The sequence below is a fragment of the Leuresthes tenuis genome, unplaced genomic scaffold (genome assembly GCF_036924035.1).
Source record: "Leuresthes tenuis unplaced genomic scaffold, fLeuTen1.0.hap1 SCAF_11, whole genome shotgun sequence".
Taxonomy (NCBI): Eukaryota; Metazoa; Chordata; class Actinopteri; order Atheriniformes; family Atherinopsidae; genus Leuresthes; species Leuresthes tenuis.
In genome coordinates, this window is record NW_027325365.1 from 13008978 (window position 1) to 13032716 (window position 23739).

The 23739-nt window shown below is 42.5% G+C and overlaps 2 protein-coding genes across 3 annotated transcripts in view; one reads left to right on the top strand and one right to left on the bottom strand.

The window, feature by feature from the left end:
• mrpl11 (mitochondrial ribosomal protein L11) overlaps nt 1-22376 on the top strand; it is a 44655-nt gene extending 22279 nt beyond the window's left edge. For both annotated transcript variants that reach the window (XM_072395523.1, XM_072395522.1), the window contains 4 exons: nt 13075-13170; nt 18904-18997; nt 19305-19464; nt 22165-22376. In XM_072395523.1, coding sequence (XP_072251624.1) covers nt 13075-13170; nt 18904-18997; nt 19305-19464; nt 22165-22279 — 465 coding nt within the window. In that variant the 3' untranslated portion in view covers nt 22280-22376. The remainder of the gene's footprint in view (nt 1-13074; nt 13171-18903; nt 18998-19304; nt 19465-22164) is intronic.
• tmem265 (transmembrane protein 265) lies at nt 676-6519 on the bottom strand. The gene is made up of 2 exons (XM_072395521.1): nt 5394-6519; nt 676-2625 (listed from the first exon to the last, which is right to left on the bottom strand). The coding sequence occupies exon 2, from the start codon at nt 2621-2623 to the stop codon at nt 1559-1561; it is 1065 nt and encodes a 354-aa protein (XP_072251622.1). The 5' UTR covers nt 2624-2625; nt 5394-6519; the 3' UTR covers nt 676-1558.
• Nucleotides 22377-23739: the final 1363 nt, after the last annotated feature.

Consider the following 23739-nt stretch of genomic DNA (forward strand, 5'->3'; position numbering starts at 1 on the left):
AAAACTTCACTGTCAAAGAGAAATTTACTGGATCTAAACAGAAAAATCTCTTTATGATTTTTACCATAAAAATGGTAACTCCAGAGATGCATTATACAGTGTAGCTGTTGCCAATATGTGATGCAATGAATTTAGATAAGGGATTTTTTTCTCTTTTAAGCCAAATCTCTGCAAATTCCTGTGTTTAAATGACATGACCTCTATGGTCTTTTGTGCTTTAATGGCACCCTTTGTTGATTTTTGGGTATTCATCACTGGTAGGTGTGCTCCAACCGTTATTGCCTAAACATAACCAAAGATTCATAGAAAAAAAATGAATTAACAACTGTTAACATACCCAAACAGTGACAGAAAACCTCTTGAAGTGCATTGGGCTCCCCACATTGTACTTACAGTTGATACAGCCTTCTTAGAGGGTGAAGGAGAGCATCTCTTTTCCATATCTACAGGAGCGATAACAGATTACAAAGTCCATGTAATGTGCTACTGACAAACTGGAGGTGCAGGAACCCTCCGTGGCATCATGTGATGCATGTGGGAGGTGATTAATTTAGTAAAAAAAATAAAAGTAGGATAAATGTAAGTAAAACTTCCTGCTGCACTATTTTTTTTTTTCTAATTCCTATCTAACCTCTATTTTTACACAGTGAGAAACTGTAAAATTTATCTAAGGGGGAAACATCACTTGGGTTTGTGAGAAGACTTGAATTTAAAGGATCATTGAGTGAGACTCCACATTTAAAAAAACATTGAAGCACCATGTTCAGTGAGTTTTGCTGGCTGCTGAGTCTTGGCTCAGTGGTACTGAAGGATAAAAAAATGAACCATCTCTCCTCTGTATTAAACTTAACGTTCTCAGAGAAAGTTCCCCTGTGATGTCACAGAATATGCACACTGAAAGGTCACAGTCAGTATTTTGTCACGGCTGACTTGATGTGACATGTTTTTATGTTGTTGCTGCTGTCTGTGTTGCTCTCTTTGTGTTTTTTTTAAGCGACCTAATTGCCCTTCTGGGACAAATCAAGTTGTCTGAATCTGAATCTAATGACTCAGTGGCAGGTGAGTGTTGATCCAGTTTTCCCACAGAACCACACAAATTGAAATTGAATATTAATAGATCTTTAGCAAGTAAGAGAAATAAACGTAAATTATAAATGTCAGGGGGGAAAAAACAAAAACATCTCAAACCACAAATGCAGAATTCAACCAATCTTGGCAGCTACGGCAGTTGAGCCAAAATTATACAACAGTCAACACTACTACACTTCAACATTTCTAGAATACTCTTTACACTCCTACAGCTGGCCTCACAGTGTTGGCTTTAAAGTTGCACTCCCATAAATCACAACAATGCATTTTGAGTTATTCTTAGCAGAAGAAAATGCACAGCCGAGCTTGTTAAATGCATTTCCACTGCTCTGCATTGTACCATCACTGTTGTACTCAAATTCTCACACAAGTTATCTGCTGGGATGTGATATCGGCTTTGTGGGTCCGAGTTTGAAGTTGGGGTGAGCGAACATAGATTTTTGCATGCGTGCATGTTCTGAGTGATTCTCTACAGTTCATGGGAGATGAAAGAGGGTCCCAGGGGCGTTGCTGTTGGCTCCAGGCTGACGTGGGAGAGACTGTGGCTTTGGGAGCGAGACAGTGTGTGATAATGAGAGGGAGGAGCTTTCCCCTGGGCTTGGCCCTCTTCCTGCTCTGAATTCTGACTTGGCACATTGGAGCTTCCTGGTTCTGCTCCAGCCACAGTCCCAGCTTCTGCAGCGCTGCGTTCCAGCTTATGTCTCTCCCAGGCTGAGCTCAGCTTCACGGCAAGAGCCAGCAGATTTTTCCCCAGAAACACAGTGGACACTCGGGGGTCCCTGTACCACAGCATGCCTGTACCCCTCAGGGCCAAGGTGAAGATGTTGATGGTGACCAAGCTAAGCCAAGGGTACAAAGCCTCTTTACGGGGTCCTCTCTGTCCTGGCAGGCCAGTGGCCCCCAGCTCTGTGAGGGCCACACATGGCAGCAGCAGTAAGAGGGCGTAGCAGTAAAAGAAGACCAGGCCCTCGGCCCAAATAGGCAGCTTCTGCTCAACTACCCCTCCGGTACCCACTGTGGATCCACTCTGTGCTTCCCACAACCCCGCCTGCAGGTCAAGCACGTCCAGCAGGTCGACCACCACCCACAGTAGGCGACTCCGCACCTCCTGCTTCCTGCGCTGTGGGGTCATGTGGTCGGCTCCCGTCAGGATGAGGAACAGGGATGGCAGGCAGATGGACAACAGCAGCGTCAGCGTCTTTCTGGCCAGCGGGTCGGGCGGCCGGCGCTCCTGCCTGTAGTTATGGCAGACAAAGAAGAGCTTCAGCTGGAGGAGGGACAGGAACAGGAACCAGAGGGCGTTGGCAAAACCGCGCCGTGGCGACCGCGCCTCAGAAACCACACCAGCTGAGACGAAGCGCAGCGCCAGCAGGAAGCCCACGTCACCTAGCAGCACTGCTGCATACTGCCACGTGCTAGGTCCTGAAAGTCCACGAGCTCCGAGCATGCTCTGCTCCAGCAGGTAGAGGTCCACTACTGCCATTGTGCTCACCGTGACCAGGGTTGATACGCACACCTGGGGCGTGGGCACCATGCCTGTAAGAGACAAAGAGGTGAACGTTAGGAAATCTGTTACCTGGACGGAGCTCAGGCATCAATCCGCACGTTCCATCTGTGTTCTGTAAATCTGACAGATTTGCAAAATAAAACCGACTTGTTTTTTCCAACCAGCTGTAGAGTACTTTGACGCTTGTTGCTATGGTTAAAGACTTTAGCTGCAGAGTAAGCAGTGAGCACACTTCATCTTTGGCCTGAGCTTCGTACTCTGGCTGCTCAAGCTGAGACGCTTATTAAATATTTTTTTCTTTCTTTCTTTCTCTCTTTCTCCTCAGCTCTCCATTAAATAGTTTTAATTTTCCATAAGGGTCCTAGCCCTGCTTCCTTTTGATTCCCAGATTTTCCACAAGTTCTCTGCTGTTACTTTTTCTGTTGCTTCCGTTTTCCTTTTTTCTACTCGGCTTATTCATTATTAATTAATTGCATTCAGGCTCAGCTAGGTGCCCTGTCAAAGCCTTTTCTTTGCCTCGATAGGCTGCCGTGTTTACTCTCAAACTGCGCCGCAGCCTTTAATCATCTCAAATCCCCATTTCATTGCAGATAATATAGATAACTTGCTATTTGTTTTGAGATGCGCTTTACTCCTGTCTTAGTGTACACACCGGGTGACTGCATGAAGACGATACTAATGTGGCTGAATATGAGGGTTCATATTATTTTGTTACAGCTCATGCTCTCTGACAGACTCAGACAGCATGAAAAACCTTATTGATCTCAGTTTGAGAAATGATCATTGACCTTACAGTGTAATCGAACCAATGTCTCTTCATCATGTTTAGCTGAAAAGCACGGCACAAGCCACTGGACTGTCTCGGTCTCTGTTATCTGCTCAGCACCACTCGGGGGTGTCAGCCCCTCAGCTGGATCGATCACATTGTAATATAAAATCATTACTGGCTCAGATGTGTCCTAACGGCAACAGTTGAGTGTGATCGAGCGAGAGATTGTAGGCATGATTGCGGCCTCTGAAAAAAGTCTGCCGGTGAAAAATGTTTATTGATATCTCGCTGATGGAAGATGCATCTCTTTCATATCTTTAAGACTACCAGGAGCTCTGCCACCTCCTCTGTATTGTTTGAATCATTGAAGAGGACGGAGCAGCTCGACTTGGTAAAATAAGGGTTGATGATGTGCATGTGTGAAGGAAGAGAAGAAGAACCGAAAGTGAAAGATTAATAGGCCTTTTGGGTTGTCTACATGGCTAATAAAGCGTTACTGCATGACGGTAATAGTTCATAAATAAGCTCAGGGGGAGAGGGGGTGAGAGTGATGAAGAAGAAAAGATTTAAATGCAGATAGAAAGTGACTTCCATCCACTTATATTGAGACACGCATTATATTGAGGGAGCTGCAGTCCTAATTCATCTTTGGAAGTATTAAAAAAAAAATCAAAGGCATTAAAAGCTTATTCTGAAACAGATGAATCAAAGGGATGAGGAACGATCTCATCTGATTAATCCTGCTTGCAGGCATTGTGGGAGGACAGCCGTGAATCATGCCAGCATTGGAAATATCTCATTGTCTATGAACCCTTTTGTCTCACCGCGCAGAGCAACTTGATTATCATTCCCTCTAACCTGAATGAATTCCACAAAGCCGCAGATTGAGAGGATATTGGAATTTAAATTTGTCTTCTGTTTCTCGGGCGTCAACCTCAGCCCGCAGGGAAGGAGGTGGAGGTGTGGGTGAAGAAGTTCACAGCCACTGTTGCAGTTGGTTCTCTCGCGCTTCTTAAGTTATTCCACCTGCCCGCCTTTAATCTCAGCCTGAAAATCTCCCCGTCAGCCCGTGTTTGTGTTTTGACTCCCTGTCAGCGCAGTGTAATTTATTATTTTCTGAGTGAGCGACTGGGATGACAGCCCCCGTGTCCACTCAGCTCATCAATAATGACCAAATTCATCATTTTGCTGTCTGGTAAGTGACATGGATGTTGACAAGGTGAGGCAACCTATTTCACAGTAAGCATGAGTAATGGCATATAATAGTGCTTAGGTGAAGGATTTGTGCAAATTCTATTTAGCACTGGAAATCATTTCCCCTCCTCTCGGTTTTATCCACTCTGTGTCTTTCTCAGTGTTGCATGAGTGCACAAAGGAGGCACTTTGTCTAAGTAATCATCCAAAAAGCTCTTAAATTTTGTCCAACGCACACAGTGACAGAGATACAGGAGGCTTGGGCTTACCACTTGCATTTGTTTTCTATAAATATCGGGTGATTCCCGGGTGGACAGGAAGCCTTGTAGAGCCTAGATTGATTTGTCTGCACCTGCAGTTTATCTCCATAAACACTCGTTATGGAGCCCCAAATTGCATCAAAGACAAAATCTTTCACAACCACAGGTGGCTCAGGAGCATCAAGGGCAGCAGGACAACATCTGAGCCGTTATGTGCGAATTAATAATTTGATAGAGTCGGGGATGTGCAATTCTTGATGAAGCAGATTAAATCCTCCCACTAGACCCATTTCCACACGAATAAAAACATCTGTTGATTTATCAGGTGATGGTGCAAGAGTTGCCCGACTGGCTCGCAATTGCAATCTTTCTATGCACAGTTATCCTCTTTGTTACATCTTTCCTCATTATCTGCCCAGCGTGCAGTGTAGTCGTGAGGCGTCTTGCATCCTTTAATTTAACAACCTCTATTAAACCGCCTCCCTGCAACACCTGTTTCATAACTGCCCTATTAACAGCAGGTATCGTGGCTTGATCCGTGCATGGCTGGTAGTAAAGTGAAGCTTTTAGTTACCCAAACCATTCGTCTTGCGCTTGGGCTCGACCGTCCTGGCTTGATTTATAGCAAGTAAACCCAAGCGGGAGCGCTGTCGATGACCAATAAAAGTGTCTTTTAATGTCGATGATGAGCTGAGATCGGCGATAAAAGTGCCACTGTCCGGCTGTTTGTACACAGTCAGGCTGCAGGCGAAGGCTCATCGAGAGGAAAAGTCATCGCTTCCACCACACCAAAGCAGATTCGAGTTTGTACTGAAGCCAAAAAGAAACCCCGGTTCACACTTATCAAGATTCCCTCCTCTGTGCAGACCTGTCGCGGCGCATATCCCCGTCCCGACCGAGGCTCGCTCTGAGGTGTTTGCAGAGACTCGATGTGGATCCGAATCTCTGAGTCTGTCGCCTCCCGCAGTGTCGGGGTCTGCTGCTGTCTGTTAATCTTTTGACACAGCAGCGGGGGGAGCAGAGCCTCTGCCGCCTCTGTCGCCGCTCGTTGGGCTCTGGCTGTGCGGAGCAGCGGCCGTGAAGTCGGTCAGAAGTAAAGCAGCAGCAGCAGCATCAGCGGCGACACGGCATCGTTGAAGTGGAGACCGCAGACCTGTGCTACCAAGGAGAGAGGCAGAGCGGTGCAACACAAACTCACTCACGCTGTCCGAGTTTGGTTGTGGTGTTAATTTGTAAGCAGGCTACGTGCTCAAGCCCAGATCTCCCATCCTCCTCAGTTCCTCCTCCTCCTCTCCTCCTCCATCAGCTGTGGAAGTTTAGCAGGAGGAAGATGCTGTGGATAATTCAGTGCTGTCTGTTACAGTATGCTGGTTTGTTATGGTAATAATAATGTTGCCACTTGCAGAAGCTTAGTTACTCTGTTTGGTTGCATGCAAATGCCTTATTTACCCTTATTGCCTCAAAGAAGACCGGAAGAAGTGGAGCCAAAGATGCTTGTAGCCAGGAGACACATTAGATCTCAGAAAGGCAGATGTTACAACATTAATTAGCCCTCCTTCTGTCTACTTACTGCTTTAGTCACACAAGGAAATCTTTCCTCTGTTGTAGATTAACTCATTATAGCCGGCTTAGTGGATGCTCAAACAGAAGGATTGGATATTTTATGAGACCCATCCAGTCGAAAATGAGTCTTTGGAAAGTTTCTGAAAAGAAGACTGGCTCATTCCCTTGTACAAAAATCCAATTTCAGCTCCTTTGTCAGCCACAGCCAAAGTTTAGTGGAATTTCACAGTGTCACCTTGCCCTCGAGGTCCAACACGTTAAGTCAAGGCTCAAGTCCTCAGCTTTCTTGTTTCTGTGCCTCTGTGTGCTGGGTTCATTTTAGAATGAGAGGTTTAATCAGAGTGGTGAGAAAGAGGATGGAGAGTCATCTTTCTTGTCAGATTCAGCTCTGCGCTCCGCTGGCTTCCAAGAGAGGAGAGATTTTCCATTTTTTTCCTCACTTCTGAGTGTTTTTTTTTTTCTTCTCTTTTGTGTGTGCGCACACTCTTCAGCCCTCTTCCCCTTTCCCCTGTTCCATATCTCCTCGTGTTTATCCCATTCTCCTCTCCGTCCTGCTACACAAACACACCACTCCCCCCCACCCACCCCACCCCCCCATTTTTCCTTTTGTCTTTTTTGCTCCCACTGGGTGTGGTTGAAGGTCACTTGCACACTGGCTCACTTTCACAGAGGAAAGAGGGAGAGAGCGACGCAGAAAAAGGACGAGGGGAGCAGCAGAGAGAGGGGCAGCCAGGCGGGCAGCCTGTCCACAGGACTGTGCACTCATCACTTTTTGCCTCAGACATGATTGGGGAAGTTTGGAAGGACACATGGGGTTACAGTCTGTCCAAGAATGCTAAAGGCGTCAACAGTCTGCTGTTCTCCACATCAGACTTGCGGCTGACCTCCACCAACATGGAGGACTCGTTTCCTTCACCTTCCTGCTCTTAGCTCTTACTCAGGGTTATCTCATAGTGTCAGGCAGGAATTGCAGGAGAGCAAGAGATATTGTCTGTTTCAAATAACACATTCATCTTCCTTGTCAAAACCTGGCACTTAAATCACCCATAATTCAACTCCATTGCCAACAGTTCTGCTGGTGCTAATGAAGCCTGGAGCTGCTGGCCTCCAGCAGAGATGAGGAGTGGACTACAGATGTTAGAGGCGCTCACTTCCCTCTTAACTTTGTAAGCAGATCTGCATATCAATTTGTCGGATTTGTGTGTAACTCACAAGATTTTGTACCAGAATCCTTCTGAATTCTGTTTGTAGTTGGCTTACATTGTAGCAGGCTTTGGATGCATGCAAGTATGCGGCTAATGTGGAGAGCAAAAGAGATGGAAACACAAGCCCTGTCTCACAAGGAAACATGTAATACGTACATTTGTCCAGATGTAAAAAATGTAGTAATGTCACTATTCAGGGTGGGAATTAATGACAAAGCAGGCACACGACTGGGCATTTATTAGGGTAGTGTCCATAAGTCATTACCGCAACAATGATCCATAAATATGTAAATGTGAAAGCACTAAACATGTATATTCTTCTAACCCACACCGCGTGTTAACATCTCCGCTGAAGCATGTATTTGAATTCTAACCTTAACAGTCTGTGAGTGAGAAGGAAGAAAAGAGTGAAATGACTGTTGAAGATGAAAGCGACCAAATCGGCAACGTGTGACATTGAAATAAGTGAAAAAGGTTGTCATGCAGCTACATGTGGCTGTTGAGCTACATCACATAGCGATAATGTGGGCAGTAGTTGAGCGCATATGTCATGAGCTGCGTCTAGATGAAGAGATGGGGATGTTAGTGGGAATTGTAGCCATCATACAGTTTTTAAGCCATTATTTGAAACTGTTTTGTGCTGTGGACCAACATACTAATAGGTTCTGCTGTGTGATTGGGCCGCCATAGTACAATTAGTCAGAATTTATTTAGATTTAATTCAGTTTTATTCATATTGCATCAAAACACAACAAATATAATCTCAAGGCACTTTAAAGATACAGTCCAATTTTAGCCAATTACAATCCAATTCACTGCAATACAGCCATTATCCAATCAAATAAAATTCATTCAATTCCAAATGAGTTTAACTCATACAAAGCCAATTCAGTTCCCAGCTAAGGAAACCACCAGATTTGCATTCAAACAGTGATGAGTCCTCACCTGGGATGTCGGTTATAAGAATTTCAGCTTCAGATTTATTCTGTGTTGACACTTCATTTCAGCACCAGCATCTAACTCAAGTGACATCACTTGAGGCATTTTGTCAAATTTTGCACACCTGCACATGGAACCACAAAGGACTGGATTTAGGTCTTTCGTCTTGTGGGAAGAAGTGCTGTCTAACGCTGGAAAAGTTTTACTAAAAACAGGTAGATTAACTCTAACGCCTTCCCAATCACCAGAAGTAGCTTGTTTCCCCTCAGTTTGCCATTACCATGCGTTCAGAGTATTGCTCCCTTTTACAGCCCTGGAGACGAAACAAATGTCTTATGAATCCTTCATGTTGTGGTAGACAGTTTGTGAAACTTTTCTGGGAAAAGTAGTTTATTTTTTTCACTGGACTGAGTGTGAGCTGCCACTTGTCACATGAACAGGTAAAATGGATTGTTTGCGTTTCTGTTTGTAGTTTCGGTAAAGCTGGGGTTGTAAAGCTTGTTTTGGGGATTCACTCAGTCATGCAGCCCTGAGCGAGATCATCGTAGTGTCATCTCTCCATATTTGTCAATTTAGAGCTGGTGCAGATGTATAAATTCATAGACCTGTGTGCCATGTATGCCTTTTATCCCCCCGTTGAAAACAAAGTAAAGATGCTGAGCAGTGTGAAGGGGATAGCATCTCTCTGAATACACCACAGAACGCAGGCTTTGTTTGAACATTTGTTTTCGCTTGTTGTTGAAGTGGGACTCTCGGTTTTCGTGTCCCTGCTCCGCATGTGAGTGAATCTTTTTATTTTATAGTCATTTCCAGCTTGGAGCCACGGCTGCCTGCAGCTCAGGCTGTCGTGTTTCTGCTGCAGACTCCACACGTGATTAGTCATGTGAAGTGGCAAAAAGCACAACACTGTCAAGTCTGTGAGGGGGACCTAATGGAGTTGAAAATGGGATGTTTTGTCATGATACAATCCATTTTGTTGCACCGCTGCATTCTTGCTTGCTCTCACTGTGCCCTCAAACAGAAAATTCTTCATCTTTTGCCAGGTGTAAAAAGTGAAGGTTGTATCTATTCTTGAGCAATGGAACAGGCAACAGTTTTTTTTTCATAAATGCGAGTCTTTGGATTTGGTCCACTCCGTCAGCTGTGCACTCGGGCTCTTTTTGGCAGCACTCCTGCGCTCTTTTGAGCAGGCCTGTATACTGGCCTCAGCACAGTTCAGTGGAGAGTGGGGGTGCAAATCGTTTTCATTTTCCACTTTTAAGGCTAATCCACTGATTCCACTGTGGAAAATCAACTAAAATGCATGTCCAGCGTGAGCTCAATTTATTTGCAGCGTGCAGCTGTGCATGCTGAACTGACCTGCTGTTCAGCCTCTCAGTTACCCCCTCTGAAGCCGAGCGGTTCAGCTCGAAACCTTAATCAGCTGTATGATGCTGCAGAGGGGCAGAATGTGATAAAATGCCAACACCAGAGCAGATTAAATGAACAAGTTAATGAAGGTAATGAATGAGAGTGTTTCACACTAAAGAGTTTAATTAACCTCGCCTCCCACAAGCCTCTTTTCCCTGTAACACCTTTGTCACCATATCGCAGACCTCCTTTGGGCTGACCACCTGGGGCAATTTATCCAGTGGCCTTGTATGCCAGGGGCAATTAATTCAGCCTCACCATCTTATCCTGTCTTTATCCTTTATCTTCTTGTTTGCCATGCCTCCATAAGCACAATGCGACTCTTGACCCAGTCTCCTTCTGTGTCTCATCTACCTCCATCCCTCCCTCACTCCTCTTTCCCTTTGTGTCTCCGTTCATCTCAGATGAAGAAACACCTGCGACCACACGCATAGCGAAACACTTTCCCACCGTCAGCAGCCTAAATACACACACATACCCACGTCTTAAACTGATAGTCTTGTCAGATTAAAACAAGGACAAAGTGTTCATACATAAACATACAAACACTCACCCATATTCATGAGGACCTCCGACGTCCTTTTCTTTACTTTTCTCCTCTGCTGTGGTTCACCTCAGTCAAACAAACCCCTGCTCATTGTTCAAATATTGACCACGATCGCTCTCCACACTCTGACAACTTTAATACACCTCAGCTGTCTCTCCCTTTCCCATTTCCATCTCCACTCTCCTCCCTTCAAGTTTCCTCCCTGACACACACACACAATGCTGCCACACCAGGGCTACATCTTGTTAAAAAGAGTTAGTGAAGCTGAAAGACCAATCACATTAACACGGACGGAGTGTCAAAAAAAAAAAAAAAAGGACTGCTGAGAATATGGTGGAAGGGTCAAATCAAACGGACGCTTCTCAGATTTTAATTGCAAATGCCTAATTGCTCCTATAATTATGAGCAATAAGACTCCCGTCGCGCTGATATTGAATGGATGATATCGCAATTATGCACTACTTTCTCTGCTGTATTTGACAGCAAGAAATATCTTCTTAGATTAGCGTCTAATCCCGCTGCCCAGGATCTCAGAAGGCTTTGAAGATATGCTGCTGAATGTCCTTGTCCACAGGCAAGCGGCGTGGAAGGCCCCGCCCTGGGTAGCGGGCTGCAGCCATTTTATACTGGAGAGCTCTAATCAGTCATGGTTGAGGAGCAAGGATTTATCCAGCAGCTCACACTCGTGGATGATTAGATGCTCAGATGCAGTGCGCTGGGTTAGCGATTTGGCCAGGACCTGAATGTTTCTGTTCCAGCTTCTTGCTGATAAATGTCACGGGAAGTTGGAGGAGCCAACCTTGAAGCGTCGCTTTCATGGCAGGCTAGCTCTCGGCCACATTTAAAGACTGTGATTGCAGTTACCAACATGGTTCGGTCGGGGTAATTACTTCAGGTAAATTATTGAACTGCCCAAGGCAAAAGTAAATCTTTATCTTCAGATATGCCAAGACTTCTGTGGGACAACTTAATTAAGATATGATCACCTCACTCTGATGAATACTAAATTGTTTAAAGAGCTCAGAACAAAGTCTATGTTGTCCCAAGAGGGTTATATCTCTCCCCCTCAGGCTAGTCTCTTCAGACTTTTTTCAAATATTTATATGACAAGTGAAGGAGTGTCTGGACAGAAAAGGCCATCTGAAGTCTCTGCCTCTGTCTATCTTTAGCACAGTCCTCTCTCTGTCTGCATAATGTCTCACTGCCCATGCTTAAGCACATTTTAGAGGCGTCAGGCATTATCTCTTGCTGGTCATAGAGGTCTTTTCATGGCTTTGTGCGGCATGAAAGGCTGTCTGAGTCCGTAGGAGAGATCATTATCTGACAGGGACCGAGCAGCAGGGAATGAACGGAAGCTTAATTTGTGAAGCCGAGCCTGGGGGTTTGCTTTGAATCATACTCAACATCACAGCCTTTATATTAATCCATATTTAATAAGACTTTCCTGTTGTGCACCCTCCCTGCTTGTTTACCTTCCCTGTGTTGTTTTATGGGAGGCTGAGTGAGGGGAAGGGTACGGGTAGAAGGTACTGGCATGGGATTACTGTTAATTAGTACGAAGGGGAGGAAAGGTAGAGCCTAGTGAGGCCTCAAGGGAAATCGCCGTGTTTCAGTTTGCTCGTCGGATATTGTAATTCAGATTGCACCCATCAGCCGTAACAATAACCTGCCTTGACTCACACAATGTGGGGAAATTTCAATCATTTTGCTGATTTTCTGTTTGCAGATGCAGGGAAACATGAGTGAGTGAGTGAGTGATGAGCAGCATTTTAGTTGCTAATGAAGGGATGGCAGGGTGTGGATCAAGCGACTGATTTACATTCATCAGGTGCTTTTTGAAGCCTTTAGGGGAGACGATGTTGAGAGAACTCACCGCTCTGTTAACTTCCAATAAATGTCTTCCCCAGCCTGTCATTGAGAAACGTCTCAGGATGACTGACTTTTTATCAGATCCATTATTACAATGTGTCTGCTCGGTGTGTTCTGTTGTGGAGCAAAAGAGGCTCACATCTCATTAAGCTGTATGTAAACATCCCTTTTTTTCCCAACCCTCATTTCTAAAATGAACATTTCAATCAGTGCCTTTGGGAAGTATGGCGGCTGAAGGTCAGTTTAAATTTCAGCAGTAGTAATTAGATTCTTTATTAGTCTTTGCCACTGAATTCAGCTCCAAAGAGGAATGCTGCAAAGGAGCAGTGTTGGCCGGGTGTTGACTTAATGTCACCCATCCATTTTGCTTTCGCTCTGGTTGGCCTCGCAGGAGCCAGAAAATGGGAGCTCATTCATCACAGGGTTTCTCTGGCTCTGGGCTCCTACATGCATTTAGTCATAGCTCTCGTGACAGACACACACACACTCTGGAAAAACAGTGGGCTGCACTCACACAGCTTTGCTCTCTGAACCATTCACGTGTGTGAATACAGTCAGATCCCTGAAGCTTTGTGATAGATTGATTGACAGCCGCTCGGCATCTGTATTCCATCTGCACAGCGTGACTGAATGATTTCTGAGCTCAGATTCCTCATACATTTTAAAGCAATCCTTCACCTTTTTTTCATGTTTAATCTCTTTTTTAATTTTTTTTTCTACAGAAAGGAATCCCCATCGGACAATTTTGCAAGGACTTCAATGAGAAGACCAAAGAGCTGAAGGAGGGCATCCCTCTCCCCGTCAAGATCCACGTGAAGGTGCTTCTCTCCAACACACCCTGACCCTTTTCACTTAACACCCATCCCTCCCACGATTGTGGTTAATTCCACTAGCTGCATAACATCATCGGCACACTTCCATTATTCATACTCTCCACTGAAGTAAGCCTTTCCATTTGCATTCATTAAAGAAGCAATACCCAGAGGAACTTGGAGTCAAGAGGCATTAAGAGCATGCAAGAGATGTGAATTACTCACATATGGGGGGTTGTGAGTTTGTAGTTTTTATTTTACACAGCCACACATTGTTCGACTTGTCAGACCTCCCCCACTGTAAGTATGTATTTTTTGTTTAATCAAGAGTGGTCCTCTCAGCGGACTAAATGTGTGTTGTAATGAGAATTGTGACGTAAGGAGGGGGGTCAGTTAATCCTTTAAAAGGCATGAATTTAGCCTGGCATGTAATATCCAGCAACAGCTCTGCTGTCACATCTGGGGCTCTTCATTAGTGCCATCTGCTGGTGATTTGTAGCGTTGTGCTTGTGGGATTCAATTTGTTGCAACATGTTTCGACCTCCGAGACCAATGTTTCTCAGCTGGGTTTGCGCTTTTGCCATGCCAGTAGCTTTGATCAGATCTCTGTGCCTTTCATCTTACTTTAAAGGAACAGATTGGCTGTTTGTACGGTTTACCTTTTCACTTTCTTGTAGCGAGTCAGATGAGAAGATCAATGCCCCTCATGTCTTTCTGTTAAGTGAGGAGCTCGAGCCAGAAGGCAATTAGCTCAGCATAAAGTCTATAAGCACAGGGCAATGACTCTGTCCAAAGTTATAAAAGTCAGACGGCCAGTGATTCCACAGGAGAAACTGTAAATCTGTGCAGCTCAGTTGTGGGTTGTGTATGACAGCATTTTGACAATGACAAATCAGAAAACATAAATAATTACTGAAGTTCTGCCGCTGTGCCGCTTGAGTAAACTGCACGCGGTGCTCTTTCAATTTGGAGGCGCCGTGCGTGTGTTGTGTATTTCCGCAGTAGATTGATAAAGTCAAAGAAAACAAAGCTGCTCTCTGCATTTATTCATTCTTTTGTCGGGTTTGTTATGCTGTGATACTGATGGAGCAGAGCTAACCATTCATCATGCTTCACAGTTGAGCATGAGCGGCAGAAATGTCAGAAGTTAAGTTGCAGAAGGCCAGCAGATGAATATCAGCTGGTGAAAGCTAATGTAGAAAGAAAAAAACATTTCATATTTTGACTTGTTACTGTGCAAAGTTATTCTATAACATAGAAGATGGAGACGATGCTTTTTTAGTTGTTTAAATTTGATTAAACAGAAATACAGACAATGCTGCTGAGGCTTTAGTATCTCCATCTGTTTCCTGTCATGACATCACTGCCCTAATGCTGCACTACATGGGCCATTAGACACCAGCGACATCTATGCTGAACGATGTTGTGTCTCTGTTATATTCATTTAATCTAAACAAACAGACGTGACTCATAACTTATGATTCATGAGCCTCATACAGCAGCGTTGGCAGCTGCTTCACACGTCTCTTGTCCTGATGATGGTCAAAGAAAAAAAGGTCAGGAAATTATTAAAGTTGTGACAGTTCATTCTGAGAGCAGCTGCCATATTTCACAGAAAGCCATACAGTTGTTTGTTGACAAATTTAAGCCTGGAGTAAATGTTATAGTCACCAAACAAACATTAATTTATTGATTTAACAGTAATTTATGCCGCGTTAGCTTTGGTAAAGCAGTTGGCTTATTGTTCTTAGAGTTGAGTGCTGAAACGATGGTGTAGCGACCACCTTGTGTCTTAACAAAACTAACTTTGTGTGGAGGTACACTGAACAATATGTAGCAGTTGGGTTCATTCATATTTTATTTGGACAGAGCCAGACGAGCTAATCGCCTTTCTTCTAACTCTTAGTTGTGCATTACTCAATATGATGAAGTACTCCTTAAACGACTATTCTGTCTTCTTAAAGTACAAATAAGTAGTCAGTGTTTTTCGTAGTTGGTCTTTAGGGAATCAACGGCAGGAAACAATGGGACGCCACTTTGCTCGCGGTCACATGTATCGGCGAACATTATTCAGCTGTGAAATGAGACATAAAGTACATAAATGACGGTGTAAAAATCAGTATGTATGTATTGTTGTTGTATATGTTTTGTTTTATATGGCGAATATTTACTCTTCTGTGGCTCACTTGTGAGTAGCTCTTAGCTTAACTCCCCCCATCAGAATTCCTCTTGGATACTGCGAGATGGTGAGTTACTGCCTGTTTACTTCACAAGACACCACTTAAAAAAAAAGAAAAGCAAAATATCCCTTTAAGTATATTGAGGGGTAGTTTACGTCTCCAGTATCTGTCCCCATGCTCTCTCTCCCTCTCGTCTCTCTGTCCTTGTATTTTTCGCTTTCTCCTTTTGCCCGTCAGGAAAGCCATTGCAGTTTTATTTGATCAAATGGAGGAGCAAGCAACAACCCTTCATTGGACCTTTATAAAAGCAATAGCTTTTCCTTAGGTGGGGGAAAATCCTGCTCTCTCTGTCGAGAGGTCACTGCTGTTAGATAACTCTGATGACAAATCGCCATCTCTTTGGTATCTTCTCAGCTCTGGCTACACTCTAATGTGTGCTTTTTTTTTTATGGGACTGATAATAACAGTTAGTCTTAAGTAAACTTTCTCTCAGTTGATATATTTATTGCATCGGTGTGTCAGTCCTTAGTCAGTAAAGGTCCACAGCCAGGCAGTGAGCATGAGTTAAAAGAAAACAGTCAGAAAAACTTAGCAAGACTGATGAGATTATTTTTGTTTTGGTCTCAAGAGGAGGATGGAAAGGGGGAGTAGATGTGCAGCAACACCCAGACGAAAAATAAATATTTACAAACGCAGCATGCTGATAGTGTTGTTTGCTTTAAAGTTAAATATGATTTTGTGAGTTTGTATGTTTTTCTGTTATCTTCAAAGCTGCCTGCATTTTATAAGAGCAGTGGATCAAAAGACTGCATGTAATATGGACAAGGCTGTTGGGGAGGATAAATCAACACAGGAGTACTGCCCAACTTTTGGCTTTCCTCTCCTGGTTCGTGCCCCAAGTGTTGCATCCTGCCACACCGGGCAGCTGCTCAGTGAAGACACTCAGATGAAACCAGCTGGTCCCCAATTACCCATCTTTTAGGGCATAAGTTATAGATGGTGACGGTGTCGAGTTAAAAGGTTTGGTTTCTGTAGCTATTCTGCAGTGCTTACATGTCCTTGTGCCATGTCAACAAAATCCTGTCAAAATGAACTTCTCCCCACCTGCAGCTTTGTTTGAGAAATGGCTTTTTTCTGCCTGAAAATGTTCTTTGGCTTAATGTTTCCTTTCCTGTTTGACTGGCAGCAGTCACCATGCAAACATGATGGTCTGGAGGCACAACAGAGTGTGGAGACAGATAAGTTGGTACTGGAATTAGAGTTGGAGAGGTATTCACCTGCATGTTTGAGCGAGCTTGGTTTGTGTGTAAGTAAACTCCAAACACAAGAGGTGAATGAAATCATCACAATGTAATAATGATATCTCTGGCAGTGCATGAAACAGTCAGTTATTTGGACATAAGCTGACTACCCCGGAGGTCCCTCTATGATCCATTTCCCCCAGATGCGAAGCCATCAAACTAAACTAGACAGATCCCGGCATTCAGTTTCTGGAACAACTCACCTTCAATGAGATTTCAGAGTCTGATTTCTCCATGAGCGTTTCGTGTTAGACAAATGTCTCTCTCTGCAGGAGTCCTGTCCATTATGTTGTCAGGCAAATATTATCAAACTCAGCTTCTCTGTGACTAAAGCGAGCACTTTCAGTTAGAGAAGAATAGTCTGCTCCTGGATTACTTTGCAGCAATTCCCAGATGCCCAGTTTTCATTCAGCATTGGACCTGTTTTGTTTTTTCAACAGTTAAAAAAAAAAATGGGCTCCAAGTTTAAGTATAAAGGAAATCAACACAGCTGGCTGGATGCAGCATGACTGTATCTTCATTTATATTTGACTGATGCAGTTTTGTTTTGCAGTGAAGTTACCCAAAAATAAATGTTTTCGGGTAGTTTTATCAGTTCTCTTGTACTTAAAAACAAAACGTGCACGGAAACATAAGATGTTAAAATGGTGTATTACCTTTATATTTTCAGAGTAACTTGTTCAGCAGATAACCTTGACCTTTCCCACTTGAAAAAGAAAAAAAAAAAACAAGTTTCCCTGGTCTGCAGAGTAAGATTAAAATTGGAAATGAATTCCCCAAAAACACACTGCTTCATGACCTAGATGAAGACTTGATCTTACTTCTTATCTTTGATTTAATCATTTGGCCTTGGAAATAAAGTATATTTTAACTTTTCGCACTTCAGCAAATCAGTGTGCCTTGAATAATTTAATACCAAGAAATGTCCCTAATTTTTAAAAAGACGTTCCAAGCTATGTTTTTACTGTAGAGTTTGCTGCAAATGGGTTTAGAGTTTCAGTGAAAGTCGACTGCTGGGCTCGTGTCCATATATGAAGATTAAACCTTAATAATTTAACACTGAGGGATAGAAACTGCTTATACATTAAAATCATATATATATTTACCTATGTGTGGAGAGCACATTGACCACAATAGTGATCTGATTTGACTTCCAGATACAATCATGTAGACAAGTAGAGCCCTACATGGAGCCGTTTTTTTTTCTTCATTTTGCTCCGAAGAGATTTGTGTCAGGCCCTGTGGGATCCCAGTCCTAATATCATGGAACAAATGTGCTGACTTAGATTTAGATTTGACAAAGAAAGGCACAAAACTATGTACAAATGTGCAAAATCAGTCTGCTGACACCCTGACATAATACTAACGTAAAGCCACAATTAGAAAAAGTGTGTTATTGTACTAAATCACATGCAGTAAAAAGAATTAATTAACAAAAAAAAAATGACTGAACGTAGATATAAGGAAAACAAAAATACAATAATAAGAAATATTTAAAACATTGTTGTCTTTTATAGCAGATATTAACATATTTGTAAGATGAGCAGAAAAAAACAGGGTATTTTTAATTAGTTTACAGTTAGGTCCAACATTTACATCACTAAGTGGCAACAGTGACGGCTGTTTGTGTGAAAAAGGCGTTTTAGGCCTCACTTAATGTTCACTTCTTTTGAGGACAAAAAAAAGATAAAAATCAATGCTGGATGAAGAAGTAAGACTCTGATGACTTTCTGTTCACACAGAGCAGCGATAGCAGGTGTCTGTTGCAGTTTATCTTTTGGAGAAACAAATATTTACTCTTGTGACAGGTTTGATGATTATCACGCTGATACACTGGAGGCACAAGCTAAGGTTAGCTGCACTAGTTGATAAAGTCTGAGGCTTTTGTCTTGTTAGGCAGCAAAGAAATGATGAGTCCTCCCCGATTTCTTGTTCCAAACAGTGCAGTGAATATCAAAGAGTAAATCTGCCGCTGGTGTGTCTGTAAGCTGCTTACATGCTGTGAGAACAGATGGTTTGGATATGGATGGGGAACAGTTGAGTCTGAATGAATGAAAGGATAATAATGACTAAAACAAACTTTTAATGGAATACTTCTGTAAAGAATTAGCATGAGGTTGTCAGTGCTCCGCTCAGCGATCATGACTTTAAAATCTCTAAAAACTGGGCTACATTGTTTCTTGTTTGTTCCATGAAAACCTGTTTTGTTAACACACTTGGTGACAGTTTCTTATTGTCATTCCTCTCCTTCTCCTCAGCCTGACAGAACGTATGACCTGAAGATCGGCCAGCCGACTGTGTCTTACTTCCTCAAGCAAGCGGCAGGCATTGCAAAAGGGGCCGGCAAGACAGGTGGGGAGCGCCGGTTTCTGCTCAGACTTCCCTGTAACAGACGCACACTTGTCCACAGAGCTTTGCTATGATTCATGTTATATTCATTACACATGGGGGGGGGTGCTGGAGGTGAGACAGGAAGTGACAGAAGTGGTGTGTGTTGAAGGAAAAGTATGGATTTCCGCCTTTTTGTTGCGGGCTATCACCAGCTTTGTTTCAGCTGCTGACTCCTAACACCACCTCTGCATTCCCACACATATCCTGCTTCACTTCGTCTACTGCCAAACTTTACCCAATAATTTTTTTCCCCTCTTTTTTCACGAAGGCCACGAGACAGCAGGAATGGTGTCGGTGAGAACTGTGTATGAGATTGCACAGGTGAAGGCTCAGGATGAATGCTTCAAGATAAGGAACACAGACCTCAAGAATGTCGTTAAAAGCATCATCGGCTCGGCTCGTTCACTGGGTATAAAAGTTGTCAACGAGTAAGTCCAATTTTGTCCTTGATGCCCCACTGATTTTATGTAATCAACCTGAGATACTAATTAATGGCAGCATGGAGGGTTGTTTCAGCCAAACAGCTTCAGGTTTGTTGCGTCGTGCTGCTGTGCCTCCAAGCATCCACTAGAGATCAGTGGAGGTGACATGAGGGACCACAGAAGCCACAACAACATGAGCTCATACAACAGTTAACCAAATGCAGATAATTAGATAAGTTGAGCTGCAAAAGTTAAATTACTCAGTTAAAGGTTGACATGTTCCCATTGTCTGGAATAAATAAATAAATGTTCTGAAACACAAACCGGTGCAATGCAGCAGGACACTGCAACCTTGGAGAGAACTGAATGTTCCCGTGGAGGTCTCTACTCCTTTATTTTTGAGTGTACAGCAGATCTGTGCATATTAGAATTATATTAAGCAGGTAAAAAATGAGAGGAACTGAGGAGTGATTTAGAGGAGAAACAGCCTCTGTGCTAAAACCTTGAAAACCTTTTCAGAATAGCCTGTTTCACTGTAAAAATTGTAGTCTTTGCAGATCCAGTGTTGAAACTTATTAAACTAACACTTGCAACCATTGTGCACTATTTAATTTGCTTTTACTATAAATGCGCCACATCCTTCCAAAGCCCGTAATATGATCCGTTAATTTTGTGAGTAATGTGATTTCGGCTGCTGGAACAATGCAGTTCTTCACTGGCATTAATAAGTTACTCTACACATCTGTCATTCTGTGTGTTACACTTTAGTTTATAGTGCAGCTTTATGCACTGTGGTTTGTAGGGTGCACGCAGCACCTCTTTCTCCTTTGGAACTGGTGTTAAAACATAAAAATCAGACAATGACGAGCAGCTAACACCTACACCCTTTATGAGTACCCTGGTTAATTTTATGGTTTAAGGTGCAAACTGACATTTTCAGTACAATAAAATGTACATATAGGGCTAGATACACAAAACTGTGTGTATGCACAGAAGCAGAAATGTACATATACAATCTTTTCACTAAAGTTATAAAGCCATGCATACATATGTTGGCTTTTTGTGAGCCAAACTGTTTTTCCTCTTCCATCTTAATCGTGAATTGATGCGGAAACTTCCATCATTAATGATTTGCATATGAAACCATTGCTCGCACCACAACTAAATACACAAAGAAAGCAACAACAAAGAAGAAGCAGAATTTTACCGAAACACTCCATAAGTGGAGGAGAGAATATTGGATCTGTTTTATTTGGTGGTCTCAGAAATTGACTTGTGACCAGAACAAAAACCGCTGTGTGAAAAAGTGACAGAGACAGCAGCTCTCTGTGCTCTGAACAACAAAAGGACCCTGCTGAGGTAAAAAGGAAGTGGTCGGATTACAAATGAGAGACGGAAAAGCAGATCAACACACACACAGACGGCAGACCCAGTTCCTCACACAGCTCAAGATGTGGAGACATATGGAACTTAAAGTGCTTAATGTTTTATCATCTTGTGCCAGAAAACCAGTGACATCTGAATACTTTTTCTCCTCCAACAGTGTCAGAGCTGCCTTTCTAATGCACAGCTACACTTATTTATTGCACTCGTGATTGAATGCGACTGTATCATAAAAACTAACATTAAGAAACCACATCGGAAAAAAATACTGAGCAATCTCAGAAAGTGTTTCATTGTTTCACGGAACAAACAACCACATCAGGATTAAATTGCTGTAAGAATGCTGATGTGTGAACATTCTTCAGTCATTAATACCAGTTTGTGTGCAGGAGAAGACGTGCACGTGGGTGTATGCACTGTTAATGCATCTGTCCCATATTATCTGTCTATCCAAATAGCATTGATTTTTGTTTTTTGATTTTTGTTTCTGTTTTTTGAGGTGGAGCTCATTCAGAGGGTGCGGTCTGATGGATGTGCAGCAGGTCACATGTTGTGTCTGTTTTTTTGGGAGCTGCACAAACTGCCACAGCATGTGCTTTTCTACTGTATATCTGTGGATACTGAAGTCAGAACACATAAACTCTGCAAAAATTGGACGTTATAAGTTTGTAATCTTAAATTTTAAGATGCAACAACACTAACTCATTTGGTTTGCATCTAAGCAACGTTTTTGTTTTCTTTCGTACAGTATTTCTGATCAGTGTTTCACTTATTTTGCTATAGACCAGAGTTGGTATTCAGGCACGCTCTGCCTCTGTCGCGTCTGCTTTTCCTTCAGTTAAAGAAGTACATTTCCCCAAATCAGTTTAATCCCTTCCAAACTAAAGATGTGTCGCATCTGCAGTGCATAATGATTTATTTAGTGTTCCATCGGCAGAGAAATTGGTATCTTTGCCTCTTCAGCATTGGATTCCTCCCTGGATGATTGTTGAATAGTGCTGCATTGTGATGAGCTCAGAGGGAGGCAATTCCTCTTTGATTCTGGGGCACTGATGCCCAAAATGAATTAAAGTTAATGTTGCAGATGGTTGCTATCAAGCTGTATGTGTTCTGGAAGCATGATGATGTGGTTTCTGTTGAGTTTTATTGCCTTTTAAACCACCACCCAACAAAAGTCTCCATCGCTGAAAGGAAAATCTTTTTTGTCTGTAAACGGTTTGTATGTGACTGTAGGCTGTGTTTTCATTTGACAACTTAATATGATTTTTCCTTCTCTCTCTCTCTCTCTCTCTCTCTCTCTCTCTCCTTCCTCCTCTTCTTCAGTTTACCAGCTGATAAATACAAAGTCTTCCTGGAGCAGAGAGAGGAGCAGTTGAAGGCAAATGCTGCAGCAGCGGCAGCCAGTGCCACTGAGGCTTCATCAGGCAAGAAGAAGTGAAGACACCCATTTCTGTTTATACTGACTTTATACATGTGACACATACATGCACGAACTCTGTTAGCGCTGTGTGTCAATAAACAGTCGCTTGTTACATCATTTCTTTGTCGTCATTGACATCTGAACTGATCTTTGTCTATATTATGGCAACAAAACCTTTCCATTCGGCTTTTAAAAACATTTATGAACCCAAGTGATTAGTTTCATCTGAGATGAGCAACTGAAAATGTAATCCTGCTGTCTTGGAAGGATTTGTATGTGCAGTCACTTTGATGTTAATATCCATTATTAACACTTCTGGATGCGGTTTGGCTCTCTGACAGGTTGGGCAGATGGGTTCCAACACATTTCACACATTTGGTATCAGTCTGGGATCTAAAGGGTTCAACACATCAATTATTGCACAAATCTCAAGAACTGCAGGTACTGAGAGAGTAAAATATTATTGACGTCCAGACAACAGGTGATCTTTGTTCAACCTTCAGCGTCTTTTAACCAACCAAAATCTTGTTAAACATGTTCTGTCTCGCGCGTTGCACCAAATATAAACTATAATTATGCTTATTTGCCATTTATATAGAAAGAAATAATATTCAGCTACAAAAATACTTATATTTCTTTTCACAAATATTTTTGTGACGTATGTTTTTAGGGTTTGAGCCGTCAGTTGGCCACGAAAAGAAATAAATGATTTAACGTTGAACTTTTCTAACTCCAGCTGAGCATTTTTCACCTTTTGTAACATTCAAACCAGTATGATCTGCTGCAATGTGCGCTTTTACCGTTCAAGCCTAATCAATAATTTCAAGACATACAAACACTTATGTTTAAGAAAGTATTGATAAACATGAGGGTAGTCACATTTTTATTTTAAAATGATTAGGTTTAATCTCTTAAATGCTTGTTTTTCATGTTTGGAATTCGCTCAAGCTGAAAAATTCAAGGTTAAAGTAGAAAATCTTAGGTTTTCCAGATTCTTAAAACAAAATCATTGGTCTGAACTGGTGAATGCAGTTCTTTTATTGCATCAACTCAAGATGTAATTAAACTGCCCACAAACAGCAGAGAATTTGAAATCAAAGAGGAATAGAATATAAAATGAATTAAGTAAATGAAAGAGACGCCTACTCAGGTACTTCTTTGGTTAAATGCATAATGAAGACAGAATCTGTGCAAGTGCTCCACAAGCTCTGAATAAGATTAAATTAATTTCATTGTATTTAACTGTTGCTTTGCATAAAATAAAACTTTTCTTCTTTACAATAATTGAAAGCTTTAATGTGCATGATATGAGAACATGATTATTTATTTATTGTTGCTTCTAAAAGCAATGAGCGATGTTCATTTATATCTTCGGGTAGAAATCGACTCAAAAATCTTTGAACTAAACGCAGAATTGATAAACACAGTTATCAGGCAGCAGCTCAAACAGCTGGTTTGAGTGGTTGCATCATTCAACA